The sequence below is a fragment of the Leguminivora glycinivorella genome, chromosome 1, assembly GCF_023078275.1.
Source record: "Leguminivora glycinivorella isolate SPB_JAAS2020 chromosome 1, LegGlyc_1.1, whole genome shotgun sequence".
Classification (NCBI taxonomy): Eukaryota; Metazoa; Arthropoda; class Insecta; order Lepidoptera; family Tortricidae; genus Leguminivora; species Leguminivora glycinivorella.
In genome coordinates this window covers 35,929,841-35,948,870 of record NC_062971.1, presented here as the reverse complement: position 1 = coordinate 35,948,870, position 19,030 = coordinate 35,929,841, and the positions used below count along the sequence as shown (strand labels likewise).

At 41.3% G+C, this 19,030-nt stretch overlaps 1 protein-coding gene across 1 annotated transcript; it reads left to right on the top strand.

The window, feature by feature from the left end:
* Positions 1 to 14,167: 14,167 nt before the first annotated feature.
* On the top strand, positions 14,168 to 15,750 carry LOC125232075 (facilitated trehalose transporter Tret1-like). The gene has a single exon (XM_048137692.1). The coding sequence runs from the start codon at positions 14,229 to 14,231 to the stop codon at positions 15,579 to 15,581; it is 1,353 nt and encodes a 450-aa protein (XP_047993649.1). The 5' UTR covers positions 14,168 to 14,228; the 3' UTR covers positions 15,582 to 15,750.
* Positions 15,751 to 19,030: the final 3,280 nt, after the last annotated feature.

The window sequence follows — 19,030 nt, the reverse complement described above, 5'->3', positions numbered from 1 at the left end:
TCGGGTTCGGCGACATTTTGTTGGCGTCGGCTCATCTTCAAAACACCATACTGTGGACTGTCGCTTTGTTTCGGGATCGTAGTTATATAGCCATGTTTCGTCACCTGTAAGTATATCATATACGTTTTTGTTCTCGCCTGCGTCGAATTTATCTATCATAAATTTGCACCAATCCACGCGACGGTCTTTCTGTAAATCGGTGAGCTTGAGCGACACCCATCTTGAACAACGCTTATGAAGAGACAGTTTACTATGAATTTGCAATGCTGCTGATCCAATGCCCAGTTCACGCTCGAGCTCTACATATGTAATTCGTCGGTTCGCACGAATATTTTTTTCCACAGTCTTTACATTTTCTTCAGTGACTGCGGTTGGCGGCCGTCCGGTCTTCGCCTCATCTTCAAAGCTCTCCCGTCCTCTTTTAAATTCAGCAAACCAATTGAAAACAGTTGCACGTGAACACGCAGACTCTCCAAAAGTCGAGACTAAAAGTTCAAAACACTCTTGAGGTGTTAAACCTTTTTTAAAGTCATAATATATCATAACACGAAAATCACGTCGAGTAAGCTCCATTGTTGCGGAAAATTCCCACCAAAATTATTTAGAAAAAAAATAATTAAAAAAGGAATCCTAAGAATTTCCAAGTGTTCCATTTTTAAATTTATAAGCAGATAACCTACCTTTACATTGGTGTATAACTGGTCAGTATCAATCAAATGACCATGGAGTATCTAACTTCTTTTGGCATGACCCCTCGTATTAGTCTACGGAGTTGTCTATATGCAAAAATCGTGAAAGTTAAGACTAGTGTTAAATAGGTATCATTTTCAGAATGTAAGTTTGAACTGACCTCCAGTTCGTCCTAAAGGGTCACTACTCGCAAACTACAAATGGCGTTTCCACACTTTCCACAAGTAGTTGTTCCTATTGTAAGTGCCCTTAGAGTTCCGGGAAACTCTCAGTTATTCGCATTCAGAATCACGAGCATTATGGACTCTTTTTGATATATAATTATACATACATAACTCCACGCCTGTATTCTCGAAACAAAGACGAATTTTGTTGGGAACAAAACTTAATAACAATAACAACACAGGTTCAACCTAAAAATAGGAATTACCTGAAAAACCTACTTCATCTTAATATTTTCGATTCATCACAGCGTTGTTTTAAAAACGAATGCCTTTGTAATGCACGGTACCTCAAACTTATTCAAATGATTCTAGGAGTCTACGACAAAAACCTGCAGTTGCACTTTTAAGTTTTCTCAATGCACTCTTAAGTATTGAGAAAACCTAAACAAAAAATTGTGACATATCAAATATACTACGACCATTCATTATTTCCTGTAACTATTGGCGAAATTGCCATTAGGCCAATTAGCAGCATGGCGGAACGTTATGGGGCACCGTGGGAGCCTAAAAAACTGGGCCAATTGTTAATAAATTGCCCCTTGAGGCCGATTGATATATTTAGCGCTTTTTGGAGATCTTTGGTCTTTAAATCATTGCTACCTAGCTGTTTTCAGTCACAGCGACTGCTTTCTACTGCTGAGAGCGTCGTTGTCGGTCGTCGAAATTTCGTCAAAACATCCTTAGACCACGCCCCGTAGCCGAATGGTATTTCTCCGACGCGAAACGAAAACGAAACGCCGCTAAAGGTAGTCTGGCTCTGTCGCGTCAATACGCAAGAGCGATAGAAATAGATATGTACTAGCGTTTCGTTTCGTGAGCGTTTCGTGAGCGTTTGTGCCATTCGGCTACGCACCCAGGTCCCGTAGCCGAATGGCATTTCTGCGACGCGAAACGAAAACGAAACGCCGCGAAAGGTAGTCAGGCTGGTTCCGTCGCGACAACACGCAAGAGCGATAGACATAGATATCTACGAGCGTTTCGTTTCGTGAGCGTTTGTGCATTCGGCTACGCACGCAGGCTTGCCCAGTCTGAATTCAAATTATTCAGAGCGCACGGAATTGAATAGGTAATATTTAGTTATTTATATTCGACACATTCCGATTTTTTCAGATGGATCAGATTCCGAATAAATTCAGATTTTTACATGCTTTTATTCAACTTGCCTTGTAGGTATGTTAGTTTGGGTCAAAACGTAGAAGCTAAATTTGACTTACTTCCTTCCCGGTTTCCGATTAAGCTGAAATTTTGCACACATATGTAAATCACGTGACAATGCAATATTATGGTATCGTGGAGCTGAAAGGTGGTCATAGAAACTCTGTTATGAAACGTCGTATCCCCATCGAGTAATGGGTATCTAGAAACGTCTCGGAGAGCAGTAGATGACTGTTGACAGAAGTCGGCGATAAAAGCTTGTGTCAAAAAAAATCTATTCAATCTGTCTAAGCCCGGCCTTAAAGCCGATGACCAAGTAAGAGAAACGCCTTGGTTTACGTTCCATTGCGTAGTGACACTTCTCACTGTACGTATCTTTCTCAAACTGATAAGGAGATAGTATTAAAATTCGCATAGCTGATAATCCCGCCACTAAATCTAATGTTGTTAAGTGATAATCTTATCAGTTTGGAATTTTCGATGGGGTAAATCTGCAACTCGGACACACGTTACGTTAAGACGGCAAGTGGTCATCATCATCAAACAAATAAATGTCAAACAAAAAATAATGGAGCAGTTAATAGTTGAGCATTTCTTCTTTTTTTTTTGCCATTTGTTTAATTTTGATTTTTTTAGGGATATTTAGGTCAATTGTACTCAAAATCACGAGTACTTTCAATCTCACTGGGAGACAAAAAGTGTCCCAGAATTTGTAGCGGCGTTTAATTGGTGAGGCTACTTACATTTGTCCAGAGGCGCTTGTGGGGCCACGTGGAAACACTTTGGGAAAATCCTCACACTAAAACGATTGTCACATATAAACGGAAGCTTAGGTCACTGGTCGGAATATCACTTAAAATGTCAATTTTCACGTTTGTGTCGCGCCGGTGCACCGATAACTATTTTTAATTCGTAATAACGGGAGCGCAGATCATGGCGCTCGCACGGTCGAAGAGAGAGTTTTTTCTATATATCCGCCAGGTGCCGTGGCAGGCGCACCGGAAAGTCGCTTTGGGACTTCTGTAATTGCCAGCTCCAAAAAACTGTGCTACATATACATGGAAAAAAGTATTCTTTCAAAATTGTGTTGCCTTGTATGTATGAAAATGAAATAACTATTTAACTATATCAAGAAAAGAAATTAAAACTAAAAATCTCTGTTCCTCGACGGAACATGCCGCTCACCTTAAAAGACACGGAGTGACTTTTAAAAGAAATAAAAAAAGAAACTATACGAAAGTATACCAAAATATTTTATGAAACTTATATTTAACTTAACATTAAGAGTCGTAACGATTGTATAAGTTTATTCTAAAGGTAAGGGACAGACCTTCACAACAGGTCGTTTGAACAACGTGTTCCCGCTTTTCAATGTTACGACGCGAATAACTTGATCGCTGCCCGGATGGACAGCATGAACGCGCGCGAGTTTCCACTGCAGCGGCGGCAGGTGGTCGTCGCATACCACAACAACAGTACCTTCACGAACGGCGGGACCGCGGTCTTGCAGCCACTTTGTACTTTGTTGCAGTTGATGGAGATATTCACGACTCCATCGACGCCAGAAATGCTGGACAGCTTGCTGTATCCAGCGCCAACGTGTAAGACGATTAGGGTTCTCGTCTATCAGAGAAACGTCCGGTAGGGCCGTTAAGGGCTCACCGATTAAGAAATGGGCCGGCGTAAGAGGTAAAGGATCCGCGGAGTCCGAACTTAGAACGCAGAGCGGACGACTGTTTAATACAGCTTCGATTTGACACGTCAAAGTGTGCATACAATCATATGTTTGCGTTTGTGTACCTATTACGCGATGTAAATGAGTTTTGAAACTCTTAACAGCTGCTTCAAATAATCCACCGAAATGACTAGCATAAGGTGGTTGAAAATGCCAAGTTAATCCTTGTTTTAAAGTTTGTTGATTAAGGGCACTCATGACCGAATCATTACGTAAAAAAATATATAACTCTTGAAGGTAATTATTACAACCAACAAAGTTACGTCCGCAATCGGTATATATATCCGTACAATATCCTCGACGGGACGTGAAACGTCGCAACGCAGCTAAAAAACCTTCCGTGGAAAGTTCGGAAACTAACTCAAGATGTACAGCTTTAACGCTCATACATACGAAAACTGCAACGTAACATTTTATTATTTTTGCATTACGAACCTTATTAGCGCGTACGTAGAATGGCCCACAAAAGTCACAAGACGTTTTACTAAACACACGTGCGGGGCGTAGCCGAACCGAGGGTAACATTCCTATGCGCGGCTGGCAGCGAGTCGGTCGAGCGCGGAAGCATTTGATACAACGATGTACGCGGAGGCGAACAATATCACGACCAGAGATAATCCAGTATCGCTGTAAGAGCGAGTTTTGCACGCACTGCGAACCGGCATGTAGTTCCTTTATATGCGCATCGTCAATGATAAGATTTGTAAGAGGATGTCTTTTAGGTAAAATCAATTGATGTTTTGATTCAAAAGGTAAAAGTGATTTGTGAATACGTCCGCCGACGCGTAACAAACCATCCCTATCTATAATGGGCGTGAGACGCCGCAAACGAATTGACGGAAGTTTATTTGACGAAATCCTCTTAATGTCGTCTTCGAACACTTTTTGTTGTGTAATCAATATTAGTCGATTTAATGCAAAATTGTACTCTGGTACGGTGACGTACTTTGGGAATGTTTGTTTATGTTTCCTGCATTTATTGTAGAAACGAAATATGACTGCCGTGACGCGAACTAATTTACCTAGCGACGAAAATCGCGTTATAAGAGTGTCGTCGTCCGGGGAAGGAGGCAATGTGGACACACATGCATAACTAAGACTTGCCGAGTCATGTGTATTGCGTTTTTCCTCGTTCGTGTTTACCACCGGTTTTGGTATAGGCCAGGAGTCGCGACTTTGTTGGAGCCATGTAGGACCATGGAACCACAAGTCATTTTGTACGAGCGCGGCGGGGAGCAGACCGCGAGACGCCGGGTCAGCGCTGTTATCAGCTGACGGGACGTGACGCCAACAGCGCGCCGGGACACGGGACAAAATCTCACTAGTGCGGTTCGAGACAAACGTTTTCCATTCGTGCGGGGGTGACTGAAGCCACGCGAGCACGACGGAACTGTCAGACCATGCGTACACTTGATCGGGGTGAATGTGACCACCGTAAAGATGCATAACTCTTTCAATTAATTTTGATAGGATTACACAACCCATCAATTCCATTCTAGGTATAGTAAGGCATACCCGAAGAGGTGCAACGCGACTTTTAGCCATGACTAAATAGGTTTGAACTCGCCCGGTGTTGTCCGTCAGACGTATATAAACACATGCTGCGTATGCAATTTTGCTTGCGTCGGCAAATCCGTGAATTTCGATTGAATCGAAGTCGTCAGTATTGAAAATATGACGAGGAAAAGAAATTTGCGATAGGAGCGGTAGCTCGTTAATAAAACTCGTCCATGAGTTAATAATATCGATAGGGGGTTCTGAGTCCCAGGAAATTTTGGCTAACCATAGCAATTGAATTAAATGTTTGGCAAACAATGTCACCGGAGATAATAACCCGAGGGGGTCGTAAATTTTTGCAATTTCGGAAAGAATCGCCCGCTTTGTACAGGCCTGCGAAGAACTTTGAACTTTGAAACTAAATGCGTCAGATCTTGGATTCCATTGAAGTCCAAGGACCTTGACCCCTTTGTCATTTTCCATTTCGGCAAAATGAACATTTTCGCGCCGCTCACCATGAAACTCTGTCGGTCGCGTGGCAGCGAGAATGGCTGGCGAGTTACTTTGCCACTTTCGCAATTCGAACCCGGCCGTGGCACAAATACCTATCAGCTCCTGCTGCAGATTGAGGGCTTCGGCTAAGGTATCTGCGCCGGTCACCACATCGTCGACGAACACGTCATTTAGGAGGACTGGCGAGGCGAGCGGGAAACGCTCGGCTTCGTCATGCGCGAGCTGTTTAATTGTGCGCAAGGCGAGATAAGGGGAACTACTGATACCAAAAGTAACGGTACGCAGCCTATAATCGCGCAGAGGTTCCTCTGGCGACTGGCGCCACAGGATGCGCTGAAAGTCCCTATCACTCTCACGTACAAGAATATTCCGATACATTTGTTTAATATCAGAACAAAATGCAACTTTATGTACTCGAAATTTTAGAAGTACATCTACTATGTCTAAGTGTAACTTAGGCCCTTTTAGCAACGCATCATTGAGCGCGTAGCCACTTGTTGTGCGACAACCAGCATCATAGACAACACGAGTTCGGGTAGTGTCGGAAATCTTCGACACCGAGTGGTGCGGGATGTAATAACTCGCGCCAGCGGGGGGGTTATCGTCCGCGAGCTCCATGTGGTTAAGATCCACATACTCCTGGAGGCACGCGTGATACTCCGCCTTCAGCTGGGGGTTTCGTTCTAGACGGTATTCCAGTTTGTGGAAACGTGCTAGAGCAATTTGCCGAGACTCGCCGAGGGGCGGTGCATCGGGCTTGAATGGCAGAGCAACTATGTATCGCCCTGTCTCATCGCGCGTATGCGTCTTTTGGAAAAAGGATTCGCATAGCTTTTCTTCGGGAGTGTAACTCCGCATCTCTGGAACTGACTCCAGCTCCCAAAACTTCTCGAGATTGTCGTTGTCGAACGACGTAAAACAAGTATGGCGTGGAGTCGAAATGTTAGAAGTAAAGTTGACTTTACCCCTAGTAAATAACCAAATACACTATTGATTGCTGTGGGTGTGCCAGGTTTACCCCTGACTATACCCTCGCGAATGACATCCATGAAAATGTCCTCGCCAAGTATCATGTCAACCGGCTGAGGTTTATGAAATTCAGGGTCGGCTAGAGCGAGCCCTTGCAAATGAGGCCATTCCCCGTACGGTGCTAGTGGTACACTAGGCATTTGACGGGTTAATTTTGACAAAATAGTAGCCTCCAAAGGAATACTTGGACTTTGTTTGCCCTTGGGCGAAATTGAGCACACGAAGGTACCCCTAGGGTTGAGCGGTAAATCACCGACACCTACCAACGGCTCGCTGACATTTCGTCGCGGTAAATTTAATCGTTGCATACACGATTCAGTAATAAGAGCTGCTTGTGAGCCCCCGTCTAACATACAACGAATTGTAGCAATTTTATTACCTTCGTAATAAAGGTCAACCAACGCAGTTGACAGTAACACCGTATGAGGCTCAATACCTAAACCTAGATTATTTTGATTCACGCCGTGAACAGCTGATGGGCTCGGGACAGCGCCCGCGCCGGGCTGCGACTGCTCCGTTAGAGCGAGCGAGACGGCAACTAGTTCCGCGGCTTCATTGTTCGCCGGGAAGGGTCGCGTACGCGTAAGGTCCGAATCTAAATGAATTAAGGTGTGGTGCTTCTTATTGCACTTACGACACTTAAAACTTGATTTACAATTACGTAAGTCATGTCCGGAACATAAACAATTATAACAAATGTTATTTGTTTGAACAAATGTGAATCTATCTTTAGTAGACAAATTTAAAAACTCCAAACATTTGTGAAGGGCATGCGAGCCTTTGCACTTCACGCAAGATCGAACCTTATTCGTATCGACATACGGTCGAGTTTGGTCTGACGTATTCGTAATTAAAACCCGTTTAGGTGTAATTTGATTTGAAATTAAATTATTTTTATTTGTTGTACTTAAGGAATTATTTTTTGTGGACTGTATATGGGAAACTGTAATCATCTGTTCCGCCGTAAGTTCGCGCTCTAAGAATGTTATTAAGGTTTGGACTTTAGGTATTTCACTTGGGTTGGTTAAAGAACGTTCATATTCTTTTCGCGTATTAACGGGAATTTTACGTAATAATAAATTTAACAGAACGAAGTCCCATTCTTTAACCGGAAACTCCAAAACTTCAAGTGCTTTAATATTTTCGTGGTAAACATTAAGCAAATTTCGCATAGCAACAACTGATGAGCGCGCGGAACAAGAATCGATATCGAATAATTTATCTAGATGTTGTGACGCAATAATGCGTTTGTTGTCATAACGGGATTTTAGAACATCGATCGCAATTGAATAATTACTTTCCGTTATGGGAATTGATTTAATTAAATTAAATGGTTCGTTTTTAACCGAAAGTAGTAAATACCTAAACTTTTCCGCGTCAGTGTAGGCATTGTTGTTGTGGACCAACGATTGAAATAAGTCGAAAAAGGCGGGCCAGCCCGTAGGTTCACCGTGAAATTCAGGAAGCGACAATTTAGGCAAGTTTCGACGGTCGTTCATAAACGTGTCGTGTTGGCTAGGCACAGGAATGCGGCTCGCTCGCCGCTTTTCTACATCTACCTCCTTTAGGTTATTTAAATGCGTAACTATCGCGTAATATAAATCGTTGAAATCATTTCGAATCTTAATGTTGGCTTCTTTGTTGAAGCTATTAGACTTAATTAATGCCTTTTCGATCTTAGTTTGAATTTTGGTAAACTTTCGCTGGTGCGCTGTTAAATCGGAAGTTCTTGAACGAAATTGTTCTATATTCGTTGCTGCGAACTGTAATGTTCGTTTTAATTCGTCGAGAATTAGATCTCGCTCGAATAAATCTTGTGTCATACACGATGTGTCGGTTTCGACACCGTCTGTAGGATTCGGTACCATTTTGCCGTGAGCAAAGATGGCGGAAATTACAATGAAAAATTGAACTACAAACGTATGTAATTGGAATGATGGGTACGTAATACCGCAAAATACACGGGCAACACAACGTGAGAAAGAAAAATCCGGATCGAACGGATCAAAAAACTATATGTAGCGGCGTTTAATTGGTGAGGCTACTTACATTTGTCCAGAGGCGCTTGTGGGGCCACGTGGAAACACTTTGGGAAAATCCTCACACTAAAACGATTGTCACATATAAACGGAAGCTTAGGTCACTGGTCGGAATATCACTTAAAATGTCAATTTTCACGTTTGTGTCGCGCCGGTGCACCGATAACTATTTTTAATTCGTAATAACGGGAGCGCAGATCATGGCGCTCGCACGGTCGAAGAGAGAGTTTTTTCTATATATCCGCCAGGTGCCGTGGCAGGCGCACCGGAAAGTCGCTTTGGGACTTCTGTAATTGCCAGCTCCAAAAAACTGTGCTACATATACATGGAAAAAAGTATTCTTTCAAAATTGTGTTGCCTTGTATGTATGAAAATGAAATAACTATTTAACTATATCAAGAAAAGAAATTAAAACTAAAAATCTCTGTTCCTCGACGGAACAGGATCCATGCCCGCGTTCCTGACAATGAGATATTTCGCGCCCCTGACTGACATTTTGGGTCCAGCGCCGGTTTTCGGGGCGTTTGCTGGGTTATGTATCGTGATGGCGACATTTGTGTCGTTCAAATTACCGGTTTTGCGGAGATACAGCAAGAGTTGGGGAACTGATATTTTAATCCAAATTTTAAGAAATCAAGAAAAGAGCGTACACCCATCTTAAAGGCTGGCAACGCACCTCCAACACCTCTGATGTTTCGGGTGTCCATGGGCGGCGGTGATCGCTTACCATCAGGCGACCTGTCTGCTCGTTTGCCCATAAAAAAAAATGCACAGTTCTCTTGTCATTATATCTCTCACAAATAAGATTGAGTGACGGCGAAATCAAGAAGTTTTTTATTATGATATTGACTCCTCAATATCATTCGAATTGTTGTTATTACATTTTGGTGCCTATTAGAAAGAGAAGTATAAGTAGTCTAGGTTATGTATATTTGTAAAATAAAATTATTAGTGAATGTTTCATAATAAGTTAATTAGATAACACGAGTGTTTTAATGCCTAATCAAAATCATGTATTGTTGCATACATAACTTTATCTACTTCCATATATCGTTGTCTGAATACCCACAACACAAGCCTTCTGTATCTTGATCTTGGGACAGTTAATATGTATAAGAATGTCCTAAAATACTTATATTTATGTATTAATCCATATAATAAGTTTTCTATAATATGCAAAACCAAAACCAACTATCTAGTTAGTCAGTTCACTTTTAAAACGTTCGATATTTGAAACGAAACAAATGACTGATCGACGACCTCTTATCGCAAATTTATGACAATCGTTGACGATAGACACCGATCGAAACGCAGTCTGACACTCTCGCGCTAATACGGAAGAGCGATAGAGATAGATAGCTACGAAAACGTAGGCCCACCATGACCTACGGTGCCGAAACATGGACGCTCACTAAAATGGCTTTGCACAAGCAGAGTTGCACAGAGAGCCATGGAGCGTGGATGGAGCGTAGCATGCTCGGTATCCAGATTCAAAATCGGGTGAGAAATGCCGAGATCCGTCGTCGTCGTCCCAAGGTGTAAGACGTGGGTTTCGTCATTACCAAACTAAAATGGAGTTGGGCGGGACATGTTGCTAGGCAGAGTGATGGTTGCAGATGGACTAAAATATTAACAAAATTGTGGCCGCTCACAGATGTAAGAAAGAAGAGCTTGGCATCCCTTAGCTCGTTGGGTGGACGACATCCGAAAATTGCGGCTCACAACTGGATGAGACTAGCTCAGGACCGGGACAAGCGGCGTACTAGAAGAGAGGCCTAAGTATGCTCAGCAGTGGGCGATATAGGGCTGATATAAATGAATTAATGAAAACATAGGTACCCAAGGTTTTAAATTTCAATCAAATTAAAGTATTGGTTGGAGATACCGTAAAATTAAAATTACTATGCATATCAGACACTGATTTTTTAATATAAGCTATGGTCGCGAGGTCTACAGTTCACTAAGCCACTAGCATAATGTCAATGGATCTCGGTCCTTAATACTCCTTCCTTAGTGATTAGAGTCTTTATATCTTATCAGTTCTTTGCCTATTGCCCATACAACCATTTCAGTCGTCAAAATCTTCAAATCAGTAACTAACTGTCAAATGTGACATAACGCGTGGTAACGTCGTGCAAACAATGCGACCGTATTGATACAATAACAAAATGTAGTCGTCGTGTGCACTCGTTACGGTAACAAAATGTGTACGAATTTGTGGCTGTCAATGTCACTGTCAGAATGACTTTTAACGACACTTTATTAGTCGACGTTTGCACACATAACGGTAACAACATGTGGACGAATTTGTGGCTGTCATTGTCACTGTCAGAACGGTTTCTGACAGTGACATTGACAGAATTTGTACACACATGTGTAGGTCTGATTACCGAACTGCTCCTAAACCACTGTATCCGCAAATGACAATCTGAAATACGAAGGTTTCTCAAACTGTCTTGTGAAGTTGTGGACTGGTTGCTTTGAATCATTTAAATATGAGCAAATTAAATAATAATAAACGACGACGACCATTTAAGCATTCTTCGACATTTTATAGAAATGTGGGAAAGTTAAGAAAAGTGCAGAATGATAATACAAATAGATAAGCACTTTATAGTTACTTAATGTATTAAATATATAATTTTTAATTCTTATTGATAAAAATGAAGTGTAGTGTTGCTTTACACAATAAAAGTAGGAATCAAATGAAATAGAGTATTTACTGTGATATTAATAGAATTTCTGTTGCGCAATGATAGTTTTTTTCAGTACAGATGCTGCTTTTTTAACGCAGTAGTGCGAGCAAATCAAGCAATGATTCATTTCTTGTCTGGTCGAAACTCTTAGCTTAGATTTAGGTACTGAAAATCGTCGTACGATACACGTGCGAAAAGGACATTCACAACTCGTGTCGATTTAAAACACTCCCTTCGTTCGTGTATTAATTTATCGCTACTCGTATCGATTTTCCTCTTTTCCGCACTCGTATCTACAAGTATTTTGTTTGGGTTACAAAAAAAACACATTATTTACTCTACTACGTTTTATTTATGTCTCTTTAACATTACAAATTTGTAGACACTTATCTATACTAAAATCTTGACAAAAGAAGTACAGATCGCTGAAATTAATGTTGATAGTAATATTAATGACGACTACTTCAACAAGTGTCAATTGTGAAATGCCGCAAAATACTAGTTGCTCTATTATATAGATCTAGACCATAATAATATGATCCCCGATCCTTTACAACCCAGCAGCTCGGTACGCACCTTACAATTTTTTTTAATCTTCTTTAGTGAGGGCAACTGAGTACGACGGCATATTTAATTGTTTATAAAGTTTGAGGATACCTGGAAAAAATTAATACAAGGAGCCATTTTGAAAATATAATAAATATTCACTGCTTTCGGTCACGCGTGTACGCTGCGACCATTTTGCGACCGTTTGTCGATAGTTTGGTGACCGTTTGGCGACTGTTTTTTACATGGAATATTACCGTCTTAATCCATATTTTAACAACTTTATTGGTTTTCTAGCCATTATTTTTATTATTTCAGTATAGTATATGCACCGGAGCACTAAAACTTCACCAATCAATATACATAACACGCAAACACCGAGTAGTCAATAATATTATTACTGGTTAAACTGAGGTAAATTGATGGCGCGTTGATAAATTTAGACTTATTTTATGAAATCACTCGAGCAATTTAATTGGCCATGGTAATTAGCCCACATTATATTACAAATGCAAACAATATTTATCTTTAACAAATTCTTACGCCATTACATTTTAATGTCAAATGATTTTATTTCTTTTTTACTTTGACGTCTCTGACAGTCGCCATTTGAAAAGAATGAAATGAACGAATGATTTTGGGAAAGTAGTCGCCAAACGGTAACAATGTGTGCACGCGTAGTGCACACTTCTGTCACTTCTGTGACCATTTGTGCCTGTTACCAATCGTCCCCATTTGGGTCGCCGCGACTAAAGCTAGGAACATACTACGCGGACGTCCGTCGTAAAACGACCGCGACCGCGACCTATCAGTGTGCACGGAACAAAACATCCAGAGAGCCAGATTTCGATCGGACGTCCGTGCGCTCAAGGCCACGTCCGCGTCCGTCGACCGATAGTTTGCACGGTCATATGTATTTCCATTGTCCAGATTCCCGTCCGCGGTCGATTCACGACGGACGTCCGCGTAGTGTGTTCCTAGCTTAAACGTCGACCGTACTGCGACTAAGCATTGAGACGCGAAGACCTGTGTGTACACAAAATAGGAGGATTTGCGTAGGAACGGCGACCGATTATGGTTATATGGGTGGGTAAATCCACGATATAATAACTGACAGTAAGTTTTAAACAAATGTGATTTTTGTAGTAAATGGTAACGTCGTTTTTTAAAACTCGATGGATTACAATATACGGCTGCCTCCAAAATAGGCTACTAGACACATATCGAAATTGGCACAATAAATGATTGTCCTGTAGTATTTGACAAATAAAACGATATTTTATAGATTTTGGGTATTAAAAGTGTACGATGACTACGTATTTTTGATTTTTATTTTTTTGCCCACCGGAAACGCAGCCACGTAGTGACGACATAGAATACAAACCTAAGTGCGTTTTCACATTATCCGATCCGATATCGGATGTAGCACCGATATCACATACATTACAGGCGCCATCTTGGATTTTTTCTATTGAAATCCTTCCGACATCCAACATCGGATCGGATAATGTGAAAACGTACTAACTTCTAAAAATCTAATCTAAAAAAATTAAAACGACAAAACGTCGTCGGCACTAAACAAAATATTGCTTAAAAAATAATATATACTACTCGTAAACAAGGTGATTTTGAATTAAGAAAAATACAATTAAATAAACAATTAATATACTTATTTTAAGCGATTTCTGTTAAAACCATGATTATTCGTTGTACATAATGTATCACATAAAAAATAAAATGGTCATGAATATAGAATATCCTATTCTATTTTTCGTAACAACAATTTAAAGTAGAAGCAAATGGTTCTCATCTTGAAAAAAAATGTAAAAATTTTAAAAAATCGATCCGTCGAAATTAAATTATCACCTTCATTTCAAAAATTATCACCTTCATTTCTCTCTCTGTCGTAGAATTACCCTATCAAAACAGTGCACAGTCATATCGCCTGCATTTATATAAACAGCCAATTTTTACTCGCTCTTCTACTCGCTCTTTCTATCTTTAATAGATAAACCAAGTGGTTTATCTATTAAAGATAGATAAAGTTATTTTTTAATCAGTGATATTTTTGTGTGAAGCCACTGAGTTGCTACTCTAATACAAAATGAGAAATATTTATATTCGTCAGTATATAGTGGTGTTTGCAATAAACTTAAACTGCATCAGCTTTGGTATGGGAACAAGTTGGCCATCTCCAGTGCTGGTGAAGCTAGCTGACGACACAGAAACCATACTTACCAAGCCTTTAGAGCAAGACGAAGGATCTTGGATTGTTTCCATCTCTTTCCTTACTGGGGCATTGGGGTTCATGGTGTCGACCGCTTTAGTGGACTTTGTGGGTCGAAAGCAATGCGTGATCCTGTCAAGCGCCGCCAGGTTGGCAGCAGCTCTTCTGTTCCTATTCGCGAGTGAAGTGTGGATGCTCATATTCGGCAGGGCCATAGTCGGGCTTTCAGAAGGCATCTTATTGAGTGTAATACCAGTTTACGCCTCAGAAATTGCCAGCAAGGACATACGTGGAGCTTTAGGAGTGATGCTACAAATATTCAGTTCCATCGGCTCTGTGATCATGCTCAGCGTTGGACCCTTCATCTCATATTTCTATCTGAATCTCATGTTCACCCTGATCTCTCTCGTGACCAGCGTACCTACTGTGTTCCTGCCTGACAGCCCGAACTTCCTATATTCTAAAGGCAGAGAAGAAGAATCTAAAACAGTTCTCATATTTTTAAGGGGGTCTGAGCTCATCGCTGATCAAGAACTAAAGGAATACGCCAGAAACAGAAATGCGGAAAAAACAACTTTACCGGCGATATTTCGTGACAAAATGTTTCAGAAAAGCCTTGGAAAATCTGGATTCATGTCGATGAACCTGGTCTTTGTTGGATTCAACTGCGTTATGATGTATCTTCAGACGATTTTGGACGCAACTCAAACAAATATTAGATCTGAAGTGGCGTCTGGCATCATCGGTGCTATAAACCTTTTAGCTAGTATTTCGACACTGTTGACTACAGACAGGTTTGGGAGAAGACCTATTTTAATATCAACGTTGCTTGGACTAATTGTGGGAATGGTCGGTTTAGGGGTATTTTTTAAGGTGACTGGAATGGGAGCGGAAGTGTCCGGGTTTTTGAACTACCTCCCACTAATATCTTTAATTCTAGTGGTTTTTTGCTACAGCGGTGGTCTCGGATCGTTAATATGGGTTGTCATAGCGGAGCTCTTCGATGACCGTTCCCGTGGAGTCGGTATGGCGACCACGCTCCTATTGGGAGCCGTGCCTCTCTTCCTGGTGCTGAGATATTTCGCGCCCCTGACCGATATTTGGGGACCGGCGCCGATTTTCTGGGCGTTTGCTGGGTTCTGTGCCGTGATGGTGACGTTTGTGGCATTTAGATTGCCGGAAACAAAAGGGAAAAGTTTTGCGGAGATACAGCAAGAGTTGGGCAATTGATATTTTAACAAATCCACAGCTTACTTGTCAACTTTTAGTGACAAGTAGCGTTGAATCATGAGAATTCGTATGATTAATCGAACTGTAGAATACTGCCTTGAATTTGTCATTTAACGATACAAGAAGGAAGTGAAAACTATGAATTCAATAAATATAATTATGTATTGTTCGTTGGTTTTCTAGAGACTCGTAGCTCCCTAACCTTACTCCAACCTGCATCACCGGATCATAACATATTAAAGTTAGTTGCCTAATCCCTTAACAATACGTTTAGCCAATGACATTTAACCCTTAAATGCATGACCTTGACAAAGATTTATTCAAATTTGAATTTTGACATGTTGTCAATAACGTCTACCTATATGATGCATACTTATTCGATATCATAATTAAGTATGTATATGTCGCAGAGAAATGGCCAAAACAGAGATTTGAGCAAATCTCTAAGGGATTTGATCAAATCACGCAGGGTGTCAAAACGGCGAATCCATTTCATCATTTCTCTAGAAAATTTCAGTCATTTGACTAAATCCCTGATTCTTTTTAGTGAGATCACAAAATCGGCCAATAGACACGCCACGTTTTTTCATTTCACTAGATTTTTTAGGGATTTGATAAAATCCCTGAACCACGACAATGAGCTGACGAAACGAACTCAAAAAGTCAACTAGTTTTAACATTTCCCTAAACAAATTTAGGGAAATGATAAAGTCTCAACTCAACTGGTGATTTCATCAAATGTCTGAACTGGTTTCGCAAAATGACAAAGCCAAGAATCTAATATACCCAATTAGATTTATTAGACTCTTGCCTTTGTCACTTGATTTGATTGAACTGAATTAGTTAAATGGTAAAATTGAATCCGTTTTTAAGAGTTCTTGGTTTTCTATAAATGAATAAAAAATAGAATAAATGAAAAAACAAAGCTGAAAATGTTTCATTTTAAATTATTTTCATATTTATTAAAACATTTATTTTGCCCGTGTGGTGACGGGTTAAGAATTTCACCACCCCCTTTCTTCCCGTGGGTGTCGTAGAAGGCGACTGTGGGATATGGGTTATATTGTGGCGTAGGCGAGAGGCTGGCAACCTGTCACTGCAATGTCACAGTTTCGTTTTCTTTCAACCCCTTATTTGCCAAGAGTGGCACTGAAACCTGAGTAGTTTCATGTGCTCTGCCTACCCTATTGGTGGGGCCGCAAGGGAAGAGGAGTGCCGGTATTACGGTGCGCCGTTCTCCCTATCCTTTGCGGCCGACTTGGTTAGCGGTGGAACCAAAGACCATTTCCACCGCTGGGAGCCCGAACATTCTGGCGCCCATGGCCTCTTTGTGGCGGACTCGAGGGGGTCCGTCACTGTACCTATAAGCGACCGAGGAGGAAGGTGCGTCCTGTCACTCCTGTCATCCGGCGCACTCACTGTGGAGGGCCTTTGGGCATCCGCGGAGAAGCTGCACGTGGGCGGCTGCCGCCGGCGGGGTCGCCGTTGTGAGCGCAAGTGTTCCGGTAACCCCGCCAACAAACACTCTAAAAAAAATTTGGTTGCTCCTATCAATATTTTGATAGTCGTAGTCAAGCATCTTGATTCCATACGAGCCTGATAAGATCTTAGACACATCAAATAAGGTAATTTTGATTGCTCTTACTTTTGCAACGTAACTGAATCGATTAAGATCTTGTTCAATAATTCCATGAAAAATAATTATGTTAACTAAATTACCTTAGTAAGTTCAACTAAGGATTGAATCAACCTATGTTACATAGTTATGCCTAACAAGTTCATAATTGATTCAAGGTGTACAATGGTTAGGAATAACAAAACACCTAAGTTATTAGTTCAATCATACATTCCCTTGTTGTTTTTAGTAATCAGCTTTATTTGAATTATATAAGATCGTAATTGTAGTGATCAACTTAACGTCAACTAAGAGAAAACTGCTCTTAGTTGGTCTTCATTTTTTAGAGTGAAGCGGCGAGGTGGCATGTAGGGGGGTTTTTAGTTGGTATACCGTGGCCTCATTAGCCAATACGGGAGTCCCACATAACCACTAGGGTCCCCCCTCGGACCCTAGTGGTATGCGGAATGCATTTTCACCCCCTAAACAAAAAAAAAGGTTAATCTGACACTGCTTTGCGCGCACCATTGTTGGTGCACGTCAAGTCCTTACGAAGTCATTGATAAGTCAATGGAACTCAATCCTTGGTTATTATTATTATTTGTTTCTCCGTTTTTAAACTCTCGGGTCTTTCGAGCCCGGTCATTTATAAGGCGTGCGTGGGGATATAGATCCAACACGTAGAGGCCGTTTGGAGATATTTGATGTCATGTATATAGAACGCCTGCTGGAACCTATTCACGGGTACATGAATAGATACCCGTGAACCGGTTTCAGCAGGCATTGGAAACTATTGTCAATAAAATGGAAAGAATAGATCAGGTCTATGGGTTGAAGTTTGGATGAGTTATGAAAATGGGCTATTGCAAAGGTCCGGACACCTACCATAACATTGCGTTAACAAGTTATCGAGGCAGGCGGTGACTCGCCACTCGGTAGATGGGCACCTGATTTGCCATCATAAAGACGGCCAGGCGCAACACCGGCGTGAGTGGCTCAGGGGTGTCGAGAGGTGGTGCTGCGCTTTCTCCGTAGTTACTCGCGGCGTTATGCCCTTTAACACTTCCACCCCTGGAGCGATAGCTCAGACGTTCCTCTCTGGACGGCCAATGAAGGCAAGCCAGAGCTGAGAGTCCTGCGGGTCCCCTTGGGGTTCCACTCCGGCCGGCGAAGACACGCCGGAGACGGAGACCCTGACCGACTCTCGGGAACACTCGGGTCCGTGGGGTCGTCACTCCCCAACAGCTCGCCACAAGCTGCCCTGCGGGCTTATTATTATTATTATTTATTATCAGAAAAAGGTACATTTATGCAGTAACACGTGTCCCACAAAACGGTTTACACAGTTTGACTGTGGGATCAGAGTCTCTTCGCTAATAAAGACTAAGAATAAAATAACACTTACAAAGTATCAATTAGAAACTTAAATATTACGGCTAATAAGAGATGATGGTCGGATTTCCACCTATTTAAATCATAAAAACCGGCCAAGTGCGAATTATACCCGCGTTGGAAGGGTTCCGTACACTAAAAGAAGGGCTTAAGCGCCTCCTTTTTAGTAGGAGCTTGTCATTTTTACGAATTACCACAGAATATATAATAGTACAAGTACAGAAGGCCCACTGCTTTGATGTTCACGAAATGCCGCCTTTTTAAATGCCTACAAAATTCTAACAAAGAAACGAGCCGCACGTGCGCATCGTCGGATGATAGGGTTGCCTATGGATTAAAATGAATTAATTCTCAGATAAAATGTTATACTATATATTCAAGTTTTGGGTACTTTCTAGGTATATATACAGTATTTATATATTTTTGTTTAAGCCTTCAGCAT

Bases quoted from the DNA above. Each gene is read 5' to 3' on its own strand.
- LOC125232075 (XM_048137692.1), top strand. From the start codon at position 14,229: ATGAGAAATATTTATATTCGTCAGTATATAGTGGTGTTTGCAATAAAC.